The 15,966-nt window shown below is 34.5% G+C and overlaps 2 protein-coding genes across 3 annotated transcripts; one reads left to right on the forward strand and one right to left on the reverse strand.

The window, feature by feature from the left end:
- Positions 1 to 265: 265 nt before the first annotated feature.
- Buffy (BCL2 family apoptosis regulator buffy) lies at positions 266 to 15,872 on the forward strand. The gene is made up of 7 exons (XM_081986594.1): positions 266 to 515; positions 14,654 to 14,795; positions 14,851 to 14,955; positions 15,007 to 15,177; positions 15,236 to 15,390; positions 15,442 to 15,588; positions 15,647 to 15,872. The coding sequence occupies exons 2-7, from the start codon at positions 14,687 to 14,689 to the stop codon at positions 15,782 to 15,784; spliced, it is 825 nt and encodes a 274-aa protein (XP_081842720.1). The 5' UTR covers positions 266 to 515; positions 14,654 to 14,686; the 3' UTR covers positions 15,785 to 15,872.
- On the reverse strand, positions 522 to 14,658 carry LOC145733658 (uncharacterized). Of its 2 annotated transcripts, XM_081986586.1 has the most exons (7): positions 13,665 to 14,658; positions 12,746 to 13,586; positions 12,106 to 12,659; positions 10,371 to 10,561; positions 10,154 to 10,316; positions 8,050 to 8,140; positions 522 to 4,861 (listed from the first exon to the last, which is right to left on the reverse strand). In XM_081986586.1, exons 3-7 carry the CDS (start codon positions 12,486 to 12,488, stop codon positions 4,562 to 4,564), a joined length of 1,128 nt encoding a protein of 375 aa, XP_081842712.1. In that variant the 5' UTR covers positions 12,489 to 12,659; positions 12,746 to 13,586; positions 13,665 to 14,658; the 3' UTR covers positions 522 to 4,561. The 2 variants fall into 2 exon arrangements, with proteins under 2 accessions (XP_081842712.1, XP_081842711.1); XM_081986585.1 differs by having other exon boundaries at positions 12,106 to 13,586.
- Positions 15,873 to 15,966: the final 94 nt, after the last annotated feature.

Raw genomic sequence — 15,966 nt, forward strand, 5'->3', positions numbered from 1 at the left:
AATATGTTTTTGAGATGAGAAAAATGACGCAAATCTGAAGATATTATAATTTAAATAATATGTATTTTACTTTGACCAATCAGATTAGCATTCAAATAATTAATGCAATCAACACGTTTTCCACAATTCACTTTTCTGTGACGCAAAAAACAAGTTTGATACAATTTTATAATATTTTTTTAAATTAGGAAAAAAAAAAACCGTGACTGCATTAATAAATTATAAATATAATAAATTCAGTTTAGTAACCACCTATCTGTACACATTAGAACGAATGTTCAATATTGATGTTTGTTAAACTGAAAACACAAGGTCTAGAATTCATTCAGTACTAGTCAGGCTCCAATGCGGTGTAGTTTTTGTGTTTATAATAGTTTAAGGTAAAAATGATTCAAAAGTGAAATACATTTCTGGTGTTATCGACGTTACGTTAAAATTACGTTGACAGTTTTAGATGCATTTTAGGAGTTTAGTGATCAGTTATCTGGGTGTTAAATTAGTGATAATGCAACAAGGTAAATACTACTAAGTACTATTTTTTTAATTACTTTTTACTTCTTTTAGAAATAATCCAATAAATAGTTAAGAAAAATAAAAAAAATGTAATCTAAATTAACTTCCATCAGATTTCACTTATATCTGCAGAGTATAGATATTTTTACTCACAGTAACAGTTTCAAAAACAAAAAGTCACAAAACTTGTTATATAGTTTTTCTACGACTGTTTAATAATATGCTTAATATTTACTAGTTCTGAATAGTTAATAACATCCTTTACCTACCCGTGAGTAATATCTGTCAGACATTACTCACGGCTATTTACTCACAAGTTCAGTCCACCAGCGGACATAGTGTAATAGACAGTGTTGCCAAGACAATATATATATATTATAGAAAACAAATGACAGTTTGCTATATAAACTTAAAAAAAAACGATTTGTTTTTTAATTTTTGACATTAGTGACAGATATCACGTGGTCTTAGAGGATAATTTAGCTCATCTGCAAGAAAACTTTTCTCTAAACACCGATTTTTGCAACTTTTAAGCACACTTTGACAGTTTTGATGTTAACGTCACGTTGTCACGTGATTTTAGAACACTATTTAGCTAGACGGTCACGTGACAATTGTTAAAATAACTGTCATAAACCTCAGACACACGTTCTGTTTCGAAAACTGTGTTAAACTTAATTCTTGCAAATTTTAGTCAAATTATATGATAGTTTTGACATTAGTGACAGACATCGAGTGGTTTTAGAGGATAATTTAGCTAGGCAGTCACGTGACAACTGTTACAATAACTATCGTAAACCTCAGAAACACGTTTCATATCAAATACTGCAAGAAAACTTTTCTAAACTCTGATTTTTGCAACTTTTGAGCACACTTTGACAGTTTTGACGTTAATGACAGTTGTCACCTGCTTTTAGAACACTATTTAGCTAGACAATTGTCAAAATAACTGTCATAAACCTCAGACACACGTCCTGTTTCGAAAACTGTGTTAAACTTAATTCTTGCAAATTTTAGTCAAATTATATGATAGTTTTGACATTAGTGACAGACATCGAGTGGTTTTAGAGGATAATTTAGCTAGGCAGTCACGTGACAACTGTTACAATAACTATCGTAAACCTCAGAAACACGTTTCATATCAAATACTGCAAGAAAACTTTTCTAAACTCTGATTTTTGCAACTTTTGAGCACACTTTGACAGTTTTGACGTTAATGACAGTTGTCACCTGCTTTTAGAACACTATTTAGCTAGACAATTGTCAAAATAACTGTCATAAACCTCAGACACACGTCCTGTTTCGAAAACTGTGTTAAACTTAATTCTTGCAAATTTTAGTCAAATTATATGATAGTTTTGACATTAGTGACAGACATCGAGTGGTTTTAGAGGATAATTTAGCTAGGCAGTCACGTGACAACTGTTACAATAACTATCGTAAACCTCAGAAACACGTTTCATATCAAATACTGCAAGAAAACTTTTCTAAACTCTGATTTTTGCAACTTTTGAGCACACTTTGACAGTTTTGACGTTAATGACAGTTGTCACCTGCTTTTAGAACACTATTTAGCTAGACAATTGTCAAAATAACTGTCATAAACCTCAGACACACGTCCTGTTTCGAAAACTGTGTTAAACTTAATTCTTGCAAATTTTAGTCAAATTATATGATAGTTTTGACATTAGTGACAGACATCGAGTGGTTTTAGAGGATAATTTAGCTAGGCAGTCACGTGACAACTGTTACAATAACTATCGTAAACCTCAGAAACACGTTTCATATCAAATACTGCAAGAAAACTTTTCTAAACTCTGATTTTTGCAACTTTTGAGCACACTTTGACAGTTTTGACGTTAATGACAGTTGTCACCTGCTTTTAGAACACTATTTAGCTAGACAATTGTCAAAATAACTGTCATAAACCTCAGACACACGTCCTGTTTCGAAAACTGTGTTAAACTTAATTCTTGCAAATTTTAGTCAAATTATATGATAGTTTTGACATTAGTGACAGACATCGAGTGGTTTTAGAGGATAATTTAGCTAGGCAGTCACGTGACAACTGTTACAATAACTATCGTAAACCTCAGAAACACGTTTCATATCAAATACTGCAAGAAAACTTTTCTAAACTCTGATTTTTGCAACTTTTGAGCACACTTTGACAGTTTTGACGTTAATGACAGTTGTCACCTGCTTTTAGAACACTATTTAGCTAGACAATTGTCAAAATAACTGTCATAAACCTCAGACACACGTCCTGTTTCGAAAACTGTATTAAACTTTTTAATTCTTGCAAATTTTAGTTAAATATGATAGTTTTGACATTAATGACAGATATCGAGTGGTTTTAGAGGATAATTTAGTTAGGCAGTCACGTGACAACTGTTAAAATAACTGTCGTAAATCTGAGAAACACGTTTTATATCAAATACTGCAAGAAAACTTATCTAACCTCTGATTTTTGCAACTTTTGAGCACAGTTTGACAGTTTTCATTAAATTTCCTATCTAATAACCTGAAAAAAACTGCAAAATGAAAGATGACAGTAGATTATATACAAAAAAACGGAAAACGGTAGAAGAACGACAAAAACGGTAAATATACCGTTTTAACGGTAGAATGTAAACCTGGAATTTTGAATATAACGTTTGCTTCTTCATTTGTAAAATTCAAAACATTCTTCTAGAAGTCCTCTAGAGATGGAAAATTCTCAGAAATTTATTTATTGGTGCAGAGAGAGCAGCAGAGATGCAAAATGTAATATTAACAAAAAAAGATAAAGATAAGGCTAATAAGTGTACATCAAAAGCAACAATTTAGGCAATGTAGATATGTTTCTTGAAGGAACTGTAAGTAGTCTTTACAGCTCCATATGGAGCCAAATTTGACAGTTCTAACATTTAAGAAACACTTATACTTTTCTTACGTCACGTGACAGCTGTCATAACAAAACATTTGGCCCGTTAAGGAAAATTTTAAATAGTTTGCTTGCGTCACGTTAGAGTCTAAAAAATTGTAATTTTTTCGGTTTGTGAAGGTTTGGCATGAGTTTAAAACGTCAAGATCACTTGTTTAAACTTCTTTTCTCTTCTTCTTCTTATTAATTATATGTATAATATACTATTTTTTATAATATGCTATTAAACTAAAAAAGGTGTGACAAAGTGCTCAAAATACTAGTGCTAGTTTGAATCTTTGGAAAGCACAAATTCAATCAACTTAATATTTTCTGGGTAACATTAAAAAATATTTTAATTAGTGAAATGCCTAAATTACCTGAAACAACGCATTGATTGGTTTGATCAAATTATGGCTATTGTTAGATGCTATTTGTCACTTACTCTATTTTACCTTACTTACAATAGCATCTGCAAACAACAACAAAATGGAAATAGCGTATGTTTCATAGTCAATATTTCGTGAGTAAACATTACTTTATCGTTCACTATTACGTGATAAAATGACACATAAAACCAGCGATAATTGCATGTTGAAGTTGATGAATCAATTGATTTACCAAGCCTTGCCAGAATGCGTGTATTATATGTGGCAGAAAATTAGCGAAATTTAGTTAATTGTACTCATTTTGTTATTCGAAATTATACAAAAAAATCCCATGATAAGAAGAGATAACTATTGCAAATCAATTAATAATCTAGTTACAACAAATTAATAATTAATCTAGACTATGGAGAACTTTCTAAGTGAGTTTTTTGAGTAACATATGTGGCAGTGCGCCAAAACGGATGTGACGTCATATTTGACAGTTGAGAGTAAGTGGTCACACAACTGTTGAATGACAGATAAGTTATAGAACGGATATTCCATTTGGTTATAATGTTGACATAGAAAAAGAACAAAGTGTGATAGTATAGCTAGAAAAAAATGACAATAAAAAGATTTTCAAATAAGATAAGAAATAAATAACAACAAAAAATCAAATTTTCTGTTTTTTTTTCGGATAATCTTAAATGTAAACCTGGCCTCCACCTGTCGTCTGTCCTTAACGTTGATAGAATCAGATATTAATACTGAACACCTAAATTACATTTTTGTCACGTGTCAAACGACCTACTAACCAAAGTAGCACAACTAAAATAAACGCTAAACCTACAAAAAAAACGGAAAAAAATACAAAAGTATCGTTAACACTGAATTTGGTACGTGCTAGGTCGTTTATTAGCTGGGTCGTATGAGGTTCAACTTTGAATGATAATTGCAATTCCCAGTCTTCGATTTGGTCTGCAATGTTTGGGTGCGTGAGATTGGAATTTTCAGTTTTTCTCGGTTGAAATCCACGTTTTGATCTGGAATGGGACTGCTCCCCACACGGGTGCACCTAAAACATGTTATCAATGTTGGTTTTAGTTTTTTACAAATGGGTTTTACAAGCAATTTTGTCCCTGACTGTGCTTTCAAACTGTGTTTCTAACAGTTCAAATTTTAACACCGCTTTTCTCCCTGATTGTATCAAATTTTGTAAGTGTTTTTAATGTTATTTAATAGGAAATTTAATGAGGATTTCAAAAATGTACTTAAAACGGTCATTTTCTTGCTCCAAGTGGGTTTTACGAGTAATTTTGTCCCTGACTGTGCTTTAAAACTATGTTTCTGGCAGTTCAAATTTTAATACCGCTTTTCTCCCTGACTGTATCAAATTTTGTAAGTGTTTTTCAAGTTATTGAATAGGAAATTTAATGAGAATTCCAAAAATGTGGTTAACAGACATTTTTTTACTCCCAGTGGGTTTTAAAAGCGATTTTGTTCCTGACTGTGCTTTTAAACTGTGTGTTCTGGCAGTTCAACCTTTAACACCGCTTTTCTCCCTGACTGTATCAAATTTTGTAAGTGTTTTTCAGGTTATTGAATAGGAAATTTAATAAGGATTCCAAAAATGTGTTTAAAACAGTCATTTTCTTACTTCAAATGGGTTTTACAAGCAATTTTGTTCCTGACTGTGCTTTCAAAACTGTGTTTCTGACAGTTCAAACTTTAACACCGCTTTTCTACCTGACTGTACCAAATTTTGTAAGTGTTTTTGAGGTTATTGAATAGGAAATTTAATGAAAATTCCAAAAATGTGTTTAAAACAGTCATTTCGTTACTCCCAGTGGGTTTTACGAGCAATTTTGTCCCTGACTGTGCTTTAAAACTATGTTTCTGGCAGTCCAAATTTTAACACCGCTTTTCTCCCTGACTGTATCAAATTTTGTAGTGTTTTTTCAGGTTATTGAATAGGAAATTTAATGAGAATTCCAAAAATGTGTTTAAAACAGACATTTTCTTACTCCCAGTGGGTTTTAAAAGCGATTTTGTTCCTGACTGTGCTTTCAAACTGTGTTTCTGGCAGTTCAACCTTTAACACCGCTTTTCTCTCTGACTGTATCAAATTTTGTAAGTGTTTTTCAGGTTATTGAATAGGAAATTTAATAAGGATTCCAAAAATGTGTTTAAAACAGTCATTTTCTTACTTCAAATGGGTTTTACAAGCAATTTTGTTCCTGACTGTGCTTTCAAAACTGTGTTTCTGACAGTTCAAACTTTAACACCGCTTTTCTACCTGACTGTACCAAATTTTGTAAGTGTTTTTGAGGTTATTGAATAGGAAATTTAATGAGAATTCCAAAAATGTGTTTAAAACAGTCATTTCGTTACTCCCAGTGGGTTTTACGAGCAATTTTGTCCCTGACTGTGCTTTCAAACTGCTTTTCTGACAGTTCAAATTTTAACACCGCTTTTCTCCCTGATTGTATCAAATTTTGTAAGTGTTTTTCATGTTATTTAATAGGAAATTTAATGAGGATTTCAAAAATGTACTTAAAACGGTCATTTTCTTGCTCCAAATGGGTTTTACGAGTAATTTTGTCCCTGACTGTGCTTTAAAACTATGTTTCTGGCAGTTCAAATTTTGACACCGCTTTTCTCCCTGACTGTATCAAATTTTGTAAGTGTTTTTCGGGTCATTGAATAGGAAATTTAATGAGGATTCCAAAAATGTACTTAAAACAATCAATTTCATACTCCAAGTAGGTTTTATACAATTTTATCCCTGACTGTCCATTAATTGTTAAATAACTCGAAAACGGTGAAAGTTACGAAAAATTTGCAAGGGCCCAAAAATGTTCCTAATCAAGTCCTTAACTCAGCACCGTAAGTTTGCAGGACCGTTTTTGATTTCAGTGTTCAGGGTGTTATAAAAAGTATGGTGATTGACTATTTTTGGTCACCCTGTACGCAAATTTTAAGATAGAATTTTTTGTCTTACACCACAGGAAAAAAGAGCTCAAGACGATCAATTTAAGTGGTTCAACCTCTTTAAACTCACAAAAATAATCGAGTTACAGGGTGCTCAAATTTCAAATCACAATTTCAACTGATTTGAAAATTTGTTGCATCAAACCAGTTCTGCTAAATAACTCAGAAACGGTGAAAGTTACGACAAATTTGCACAAGAGCGAAAATGTTTGTAAAGAACTGGAAGTTTCACAGTCAGTGCTGCTACTATACAATGTGCCAAAATGCAACCTAATAGCCTTTATAAAATATAAATTATGAAATAACAAATTTCAAATTGGATGCAAAAATCATAAAAAGAATTGTCAGAAATCAGGAATAACTATTTAAACAAACTGTCTGTAAAATGTCTACTATACAAAATCCTGAAGATTTTACCGGATTAATCCAAGAGTGGACAATTTTCGAAACAACTTCATTAAATACATTCCAATCAGTAGAAATAAATTAACACGAACTTTTACTATCTTTACGTTTAGTAATTGAGACACCCTGCGTACTTCAAGTTCACCTAACAACCTATTAACAAATTTATGACCTTTCAATTCAAATATCATCTTTGAACATATACCACATATTTCAATTAATACGGTTAACAACAAAATTACCTGTCACAGTGAATTAATTAACAATAATGAAAACGTATTTTCATCTAAAACTAGTTAGCAATTCATGTTTCATCGACTTTAGTGTTGACATATAGTTACAAAAATAACAGAAACTGTGTGTGTATCGTACACCATCAGCTTTTCCTACTAATTATAATGTGTTAATGAAGTTTTAAAAGTTTAACAGAACCAATTTGGAATGTTAATTAAGAGCACCAATAATAAAATTGTTACGAGTGTCAATATGGTCACAACGTGAGAACTTTACTAATGGTTTAATGTTGTTACTGTTTAAATTTGTTTAAAATTGGATGATGATAAGTCCACGTGTGCAGCATTTGTGTAAATCGTAGTTTGTGATTGGCCAAAAAAAAAAAACAGCAAGCTTAAAGCTGCTTTATTTGGCCAATCACCGGACTTTAGGGCTACTGGCAGAAACCTCATAATTGCCGCTCCTTTGCTATTACATTGTGAACTGAGCGAGATGGAAACCCAGTAAAATCAGTTAATTTGCAGTATACACGGTTGTCAAATTGTAATTAATTTTAATACGCAATGGACACATACCAAGACAAAACTTGATAAGCAATCATTGTTAGCTTCATCAGACTTTAAAATGACTTACCGTTAAGCAGTCCTGGGCGTGCAAACACCCTTGCGTTCTTACAGACAATACGATATCATCCCCTTGTGGTGATTCTTGAAATAAAAATGCCCTAAAAGAAATTATCATGGGTTACCCTATAACAATATGGTATACGAAAAATCAAAGTAACTTAGGGTGACGTCACAACAGCCTAATGAGTTTTTTTCTATGAATGGTTAATAATATGCTTATTACTCACTAGTTTGACTGACTGTACCAACATTTTGTAGTGTTTTTTTCAGGTTATTGTTTAAGTCAGACTTTTAGTAAACTCTCAACATTTACAACAATAAATTTTTACTAGTAATTACCGGTAAAGTAAATATTTTTCTTCACCAGGAAAATTTGACTAGCAAATTACTGGTAAATTACAAATATTGTGTTTCTGACAGTTCCAGCTTTGACACTGCTTTCTCTTTGACTGCACCAAAGAGTTTTTCAGGTTATTTAATAGGGAATTTAATGAGGATTCTAAAAATGTGTTTAAAACAGTCAATTTCTCACTCCAAGTGGGTTTTACAGTCGATTTTGTCTCTGATTGTCCTTTCAACCTGTGTTTCTGGCAGTTCAAACTTTGACACCGTTTTTCTCCCTGACTGTACCAAATTTTGTAGTGTTTTTTCGGGTTATTGGATAGGAGATTTAATGAGGATTCCAAAAATGTGATTAAAACAGTCATTTTCTCTCTCCAAGTGGGTTTTACAGGCGATTTTCTCCCTGACTGTCCTCTCAAACTGTGTTTCTGGCAGTTCAAACTTTGACATCGTTTTTCTCCCTGACTGTACCAAATTTTGTAGTGTTTTTTCGGGTTATTGGATAGGAGATTTAATGAGGATTCCAAAAATGGGCTAAAAACAGTCATTTTCTCATTCCAAGTGGGTTTTACAGGGGATTATGTCCCTGACTGTCCTCTCAAACTGTGTTTCTGGTAGTTCAAACTTTGACACCGTTTTTCTCTCTGACTGTACCAAATTTTGTAGTGTTTTTTCAGGTTATTGGATAGGAAATTTAATGAGGATTCCAAAAATGGGCTAAAAACAGTCATTTTCTCATTCCAAGTGGGTTTTACAGGGGATTATGACCCTGACTGTCCTCTCAAACTGTGTTTCTGGCAGTTCAAACTTTGACACCGTTTTTCTCCCTGACTGTACCAAATTTTGTAGTGTTTTTTCGGGTTATTGGATAGGACATTTAATGAGTATTACAAAAATGTAATTAAAACAGTCATTTTCTCTCTCCAAGTGGGTTTTACAGGCGATTTTCTCCCTGACTGTCCTCTCAAACTGTGTTTCTGGCAGTTCAAACTTTGACACCGTTTTTCTCCCTGACTGTACCAAATTTTGTAGTGTTTTTTCGGGTTATTGGATAGGAGATTTAATGAGTATTACAAAAATGTAATTAAAACAGTCATTTTCTCTCTCCAAGTGGGTTTTACAGGCGATTTTCTCCCTGACTGTCCTCTCAAACTGTGTTTCTGGCAGTTCAAACTTTGACACCGTTTTCTCCCTGACTGTACCAAATTTTGTAGTGTTTTTTCGGGTTATTGGATAGGAGATTTAATGAGTTTTACAAAAATGTAATTAAAACAGTCATTTTCTCATTCCAAGTGGGTTTTACAGGGGATTATGTCCCTGACTGTCCTTTCAAACTGTGTTTCTGGCAGTTCAAACTTTGACACCGTTTTTCTCTCTGACTGTATCAAATTTTGTAGTGTTTATTCAGGTTATTGGATAGGAAATTTAATGAGGATTCCAAAAATGGGCTTAAAACAGTCATTTTCTTACTTCATTAGGTTTTACCAGCAATTTTGTCCCTGACTGAAATTTAATGAGGATTCCAAAAATGTGTTTAAAACACACTCTTAAAATCCAGTAAAACACCAGTGTAAGCAGTACAAAAACCTGTTATGACATTTCGCCCGTTAGTTTTTCAGTCTTGTACGACAAAACTTTATCTTCGTGAGTAATAGCTATCATAACATCTTTGTTGAATAATAAATAACATACTATTGTTGCTTATTAGGTTTAGGATAAATGACGTCATCTTAATTTAGTTTGATTTTCGCTGATAAATCAAAACTTACCTAAAATGCAACTCTGTAACCAAAGGGTTAACTTTAACCGGTGGTTTAGGGCATATGCTCCTCATGACCGGATTAACGCAACCATGCTCTGTCACCATTAATGCTGATTTTTTAGAGTTGAGCCCTGTTATCAGCACCGGACCAATTTGACTGTTCTTCCAACCTGTCAAAGTCATATTAAATGTACGTTAATTAGTTTATTTTTATAATAATTTACCATCTGTTTCGCTGATAATAGTTCTCAGTAGAAGCTCCTCGCCCAGCTCTATTATACTGTCGGTGTGGACGTTTTCATCAAAAATGCTGCTACCAGGACGTTTTCTAAAAATTCCTATTTGGGTTTTCAGTTTGTTTTGAGTGCCCCCTGTTGCCACGATGCCATTGTTTGATCGAGCTTTAGAGATTTGTCTGAAAACAATCATTTTTTCACTACAAATGGGTTTTACAGTAAATTTTCTCCATGACTGTCTTTTCAAACTGTGTTTCTGGCAGTTCAAATTTTGACACCACTTTTCTCCCTGACTGTACCAAATTTTGTAGTGTTTTTTCAGGTTATTGGATAGGAAATTTAATGAGGATTCCAAAAATGTGCTTAAAACATTCATTTTCCCACTCCAAATGGGTTTTACAGGCGATTTGGTCCCTGACTGCCTTTGGAAACTGTATTTCTGGTAGTTTAAATTTTGACACCCCTTTTCTCCCTGACTGTACCAAATTTTTTAGTGTTTTTCAGGTTATTGAATAGGAAATTGAATGAGGATTCCAAAAATGTGCTTAAAATAGTCAATTTCTCGCTCCAAGTGGGTTTTACAGGCAATTTTGTTCCTGACTGTCTTTTCAAACTGTGTTTCTGGCAGTTAAAATTTTGACACCGCTTTTCTCCCTGACTGTACCCAATTTCTTAGTGATTTTTAGGTTATTGGATAGGAAATTTAATGAGGATTCCAAAAATGTGCTTAAAGTAGTCAATTTCTCACTCCAAGTGGGTTTTACAGGCGATTTCGTCAAACGATGCTATTAAAACAGTTTTTGGCAAATATCTCAAAAACGGTTAAAGTTACAAAAAATGCACAAGAAAGCAAAATGCTCCCAATTAACTGTTGCATCGACCCATGTAAGTTTCAACATTAATTTTTGTTGGCACTGTACAGGGTGTGCACGGAGACTACAGTGGTTCTCTTCTTTTGACCACCCTGTAGGCAGTTTTTAAGATAGAATTTTTTGCTCAGCACCATTCGAAAGAGCAGTTTAAGGCGGGTTTTTGGAGTGGTTAAACCACCCTGAACTCTCAAAAATAATCGAGATGTAGGGTGTCCAAATTCCAGACAACACTTTGTTGAAACTTACAGAATGTGCATTAAAACGTAAGTGGCCCCTATAATGGTGCATGTTATTTGATGAAACTGGATTTATTTCAAATACTAGAAAATTACCAAAAACAGGTGTGTAATTTTAATTTAAGTCACGTGACCATAGACCGTTAAAATTTGACTTCAAAGTGTCAAAAATAGTGCAATATACAAATGTTATGCCTCTTGTGAACATTTTTGGTTTCTTGCAATTTTTTCGTAACTTGCACCGTTTTTGAGATATTGGCCCCAAACTTCCTTAGTTGTACTTTTTACCATAAATTAGCCTGGAATTTCAACACCCTGTATCTCGGTTATTTTTTGAAATTCAGAGATCTTATACTCCTCAAAATAACCCTTGTAAACTCCTCTTTTACGTGGTATAAGTTATTAATTTTTGGCTCTAGAAATGAGTCCAGGGTTGTCAAGAACGTAAACCGTTGCAGTTTTTGTGAGTACCCTGTATACTAGGAGCCATAACGGATTACTAAACTTACGGACCCTAATTCAGTTTTTAATTGTGAACATTTTTGGTTTCTTGCAATTTTTTCGTAACTTGCACCGTTTTTGAGATATTTGACCAAAACTTCAGAAAAAACTTACTGTATTTTTCTGCTCCCTAACTTGACATGTTTCGTCTCTCTAACCACTTTTTCCTGCGGTAAGCACATTAAAGTCACCATCTTATCTTCCGGTAGTCTCACCCCTTTTACTGTAGGTATTCTGATCGTTAGGCACATGTTATCACTGGATTTTTCTCCATTTGATCTGCAACTCCGAACTCCACATCGGATCATTTGCTTGTAGTCCTCCAGTTCAATTTTAAAACCATTTTTGTTCAGGTCGTTAATACAGTTTTCAGCAGACTCTTCCACAACAGGACTGGAAAATTCATTATTCATGGTGAAAGTAGCGCGAAAGTGCATTCCATGAACGCAGGACATGTTTTCGATTCGTATTTGAGTTGCAGGTGGGAGGTAACTCATTTGAGGAGGTTGCGCAGGTATTACCACTGTGTCGTCGTTAAATCCAGGTGGTAGATAGCTTACAGGTGGTTCATCAATTGGAGGCAAATATACGGGAGGTATTGGTGAAGGTTCGTCCAGCTGAACAGGTGGGAAAGAGGGTGCGGGGTAAACGTACCCTTCTGGGGATACCTGACTTAAGAATAACCGGTCAATACTGCTAACATCACTTAAAACACTCGAGAAAAACATAAAAATAATTTTTTTCTGCAACCAACCTACTGAGTTCATGATTGATCTGGTTGGAAAAGAACGCTCTAAACTGTTGGTTAAAGGATTTTATACGAAACGCTATCTAAAAACTTTAAATAATACCACATTCGTGACAAAAAGGTATGTTTGGCCTCAATCATGTACTTAATAAGTTCAGTTTTTTCGGTAGATACGAGGACTGTACTAAAATAGAACAAAAACTGATCTGGAGAAGACAGAATGAGTGTGATATCCGTCTGAACCCTCAAACAGACATCATGGAATATGGTTGGTAATAAGGTGTATTTCTTTAAAGAATAACTTACGTAAATTGAAAAACCAATCAGATTCCTGGTTAATGACTCCGAGCAGGTAATGAATCAAAAATTAGTGAATATTAGTGCTAACTTTAGTGTATTTTTCAAATACCCTCGGTACCTATACAGTTCTACCAAAAACAGGTTGGTCGTTCCTTGTAAATTGTGTTCGATTTGGCGTAAAGTGGAATATTAATCATCTACGAGTAATTGTCTCTGCTGACGACATATAAGCCTGATGTCTCTACCGAATAACACTTCCGTCCCTGTTAACGAACAATATATGGGTTAATTGGGTCTTAACCGAGATATTAATAGCCTTTAGGAACGAATATTGACATTACTACGTCCAATTTGATACGAAACATGCATATAAAGCTACGTTTTCCTCCACGGTCGCCAGTCGTCAGCGACCGCGACACGGTAGCTGCTACCAATTCGCTAGACCTGGATTAATGTAATTTAAGTACAACTGTTTTCCTACAAATTCGCGGGTCGCTGCTACCAGCGAATCGTCGCCAGTCATTGGTCGCCAGTCGCTTGTCTCGCCCTAGAGCAGTACAGTCGTTAGTCGCAGCGAATTTAAATTTAGTTTCATAAAGTTTTATCCAGAAATGGATGGATTTACCATTGAAAAGGATGAACAGCTTGTTCATCTGATCAGTAATAACCCAGAATTATATGATCCCAGAATAAAGAATGAAATCCTTATTCTTTTCGCTTCTTAAACATTGGTAAAACTTGTTCTCTTCTTTCCCGATCATGCACTAAGGACAGTAGTAATATATCATCATCCTGATAACTGTCCAACAATAAAAGTAAAGACCTTGTTTTAGACAGGTTCATTTTAACTCCGTTTAACGTTTCAACTCCGATGAGAATTACAAAAATTCGCCAGCGAATTAAATCTAGAGGAAAACAGAAGCCGGAGCGAAAATCGTGAACGAATCAATCGTCGCTACCGAGTCGCGGTCGCTGACGACTGGCGACCGTGGAGGAAAACGTAGCTTTAGTGGGTCATTTGTTTGATCTGATACTGACGATAATTTATGATCATTCAATATAGAAATATTACCACTAGAATGGTTTTACTTAGTGATGGGTAAATTACCGGTAAAGTAAATACTATGTTTCTGGCAGTTTGAAATCTCATCTTTTCTCCCTGACTGTACCATATTTGAAAATTTGTTGAATCAAACCAGTTTATGCTGAAATTTGAAAAAGAACAAAAATGTTTGTAAAGAACTGCTAAACTCATCCCAGAAAGTTTCACAATCAACGCCGCTGCTATACAGGAGGTGCATGAAAAAATGTAGTGTTTCACATTTTGGCCACCTTGTACACAATTTTTTAAAGTACAATTTTTTGCTTTACGTCACTGGAAAGAGGAGCTCAAGACGGTTAATTTGAGTGGTTCAACCTCCTTCAACTCCCAAAAATAACCGAGTTACAGGGTGCTCAAATTTCAAACCACAACGTCCTCCTCCATCAAATCAGTTGGATTAAAAGATAATTAGACCCACAAATTTACTGATAACACTTTTAAATTTTCCTTTTCCATAATTTACGATCATTATTCTTATTATTTTAGCGTAAATCAGTTGTTTTGTTTTGCAGCAACCTAAATGACTTTCATGGCACTACTCCACTATGGATTTCTCAAATTCAGGTTTTGCGGACGTGCAGAGAAAAATACACGCGCCACCAAAGACAAGGCGAAAACTTAGCATTCCAGTGGTTTTGCCGCAAAATTCCACCAGTATAATCAGCAAATCAAAAAAAAAACAAACAAATCATTAATAAATAATTTGTAGACTCTTCAGATGCTCAGGCAGCTTTCAGACGCAGATTCAGTAACGTAGGAGATGTAGTCACAAGAAAGCTCTCAACCACCATTGGTTGGAAAAGTGGGCTAAATGGTAAGTTTATCCCGGTCAAACTGCAAAAGATAGTAAAAGTTAGTCTTATAGTCAGCCCTCCAGAAGAAGTTATCGCCGTAGGCAGAGGACTCTGCAGCCTCTACATTAGGACAAAACTGAAGAAAAGTGGACTGTTCAACAAAAAGCTTGGTCTGGTTAGGGTTAGAAGTGCTATGGGAACTATGATTACTTGTAGTAATGTGGTTAGGGAAGTTTTTCCAGGTAAATAATCCTGTTCTTTCAACTTTTCTTGGACACACTGTATTTCATGATATTTTAGGTATGTTGTGTGCCTGTCAAGAATTAGAGCGAATGTACCCGAAACTTTACTCGAATGTTTCACGACACACCGGACCACCTCCAGCTGAAGGTAATGTTGGTGTGCTTCTAGCAGTCGGACACCACATTCTGAGGTCTGAACCTACGTGGGGCAAGGTATCCACACTCTACATTTGTTAAGTCAAATTTTCACCTAAATACATCTAGGTCATTGCAATTTACTGCATAGCTGGAGGATTGGCTGTAGACTATGTGAAGCAAGGACAAAGCGAGCTGGTACACGACATATTAGAAGATATGTCCGAGTTGCTGGAAGACCGAATGGCACATTGGGTTCATTCAAATGGTGGATGGGTAAATTAATTAGAAAGGCTAATCAACTAGAGTGAGTGTAAAACTTTTTTACTTTCAGAGTGGACTGAACGCACACTGTCGCCAAAAGGACCAAGAAGTGCCAATGTCCGAGTATATGACAATTTTTGTGCTGATCACCGTTATACTTCTAGTAGCCTACTTTGCAGTCAGATTTACTGTCAAATTTGGATCGTGAGGTTGTTGTTGGACGTATTTTTAGCTCAATTGAAACAAAAACAGAATTTTTATTCCATTGTTAGCAGGAATAAAAAAATATAAAACTATACCATTGGTCAAAAATATCTTTAAAATTGATTAGAATGCCAGTGAATATGTTGTAAAATTGGGTAATTATACAGGAGGTGGTCCAGTTATAAA

This window comes from Ips typographus, linkage group LG9 (genome assembly GCF_016097725.1).
Source record: "Ips typographus isolate SLU linkage group LG9, UJ_Ityp_2.0, whole genome shotgun sequence".
NCBI lineage: Eukaryota > Metazoa > Arthropoda > Insecta > Coleoptera > Curculionidae > Ips > Ips typographus.

What these genes read in the sequence shown, in the direction of transcription:
- LOC145733658 (XM_081986585.1), bottom strand. Translation starts at nt 12,758, where the DNA reads ATGAACTCAGTAGGTTGGTTGCAGAAAAAAATTATTTTTATGTTTTTC. An exon ending in GTTACAGAGTTGCATTTTAG is followed by an intron (nt 8,141 to 10,153) that starts GTAAGTTTTGAT and finishes AATTTCTTTTAG; the next exon opens with GGCATTTTTATTTCAAGAAT. An exon ending in ACGCCCAGGACTGCTTAACG is followed by an intron (nt 4,862 to 8,049) that starts GTAAGTCATTTT and finishes AACATGTTTTAG; the next exon opens with GTGCACCCGTGTGGGGAGCA.
- Buffy (XM_081986594.1), top strand. Translation starts at nt 14,687, where the DNA reads ATGGATTTCTCAAATTCAGGTTTTGCGGACGTGCAGAGAAAAATACAC. An exon ending in TTGGAAAAGTGGGCTAAATG is followed by an intron (nt 14,956 to 15,006) that starts GTAAGTTTATCC and finishes TTAGTCTTATAG; the next exon opens with TCAGCCCTCCAGAAGAAGTT. An exon ending in TTCATTCAAATGGTGGATGG is followed by an intron (nt 15,589 to 15,646) that starts GTAAATTAATTA and finishes TTTTACTTTCAG; the next exon opens with AGTGGACTGAACGCACACTG.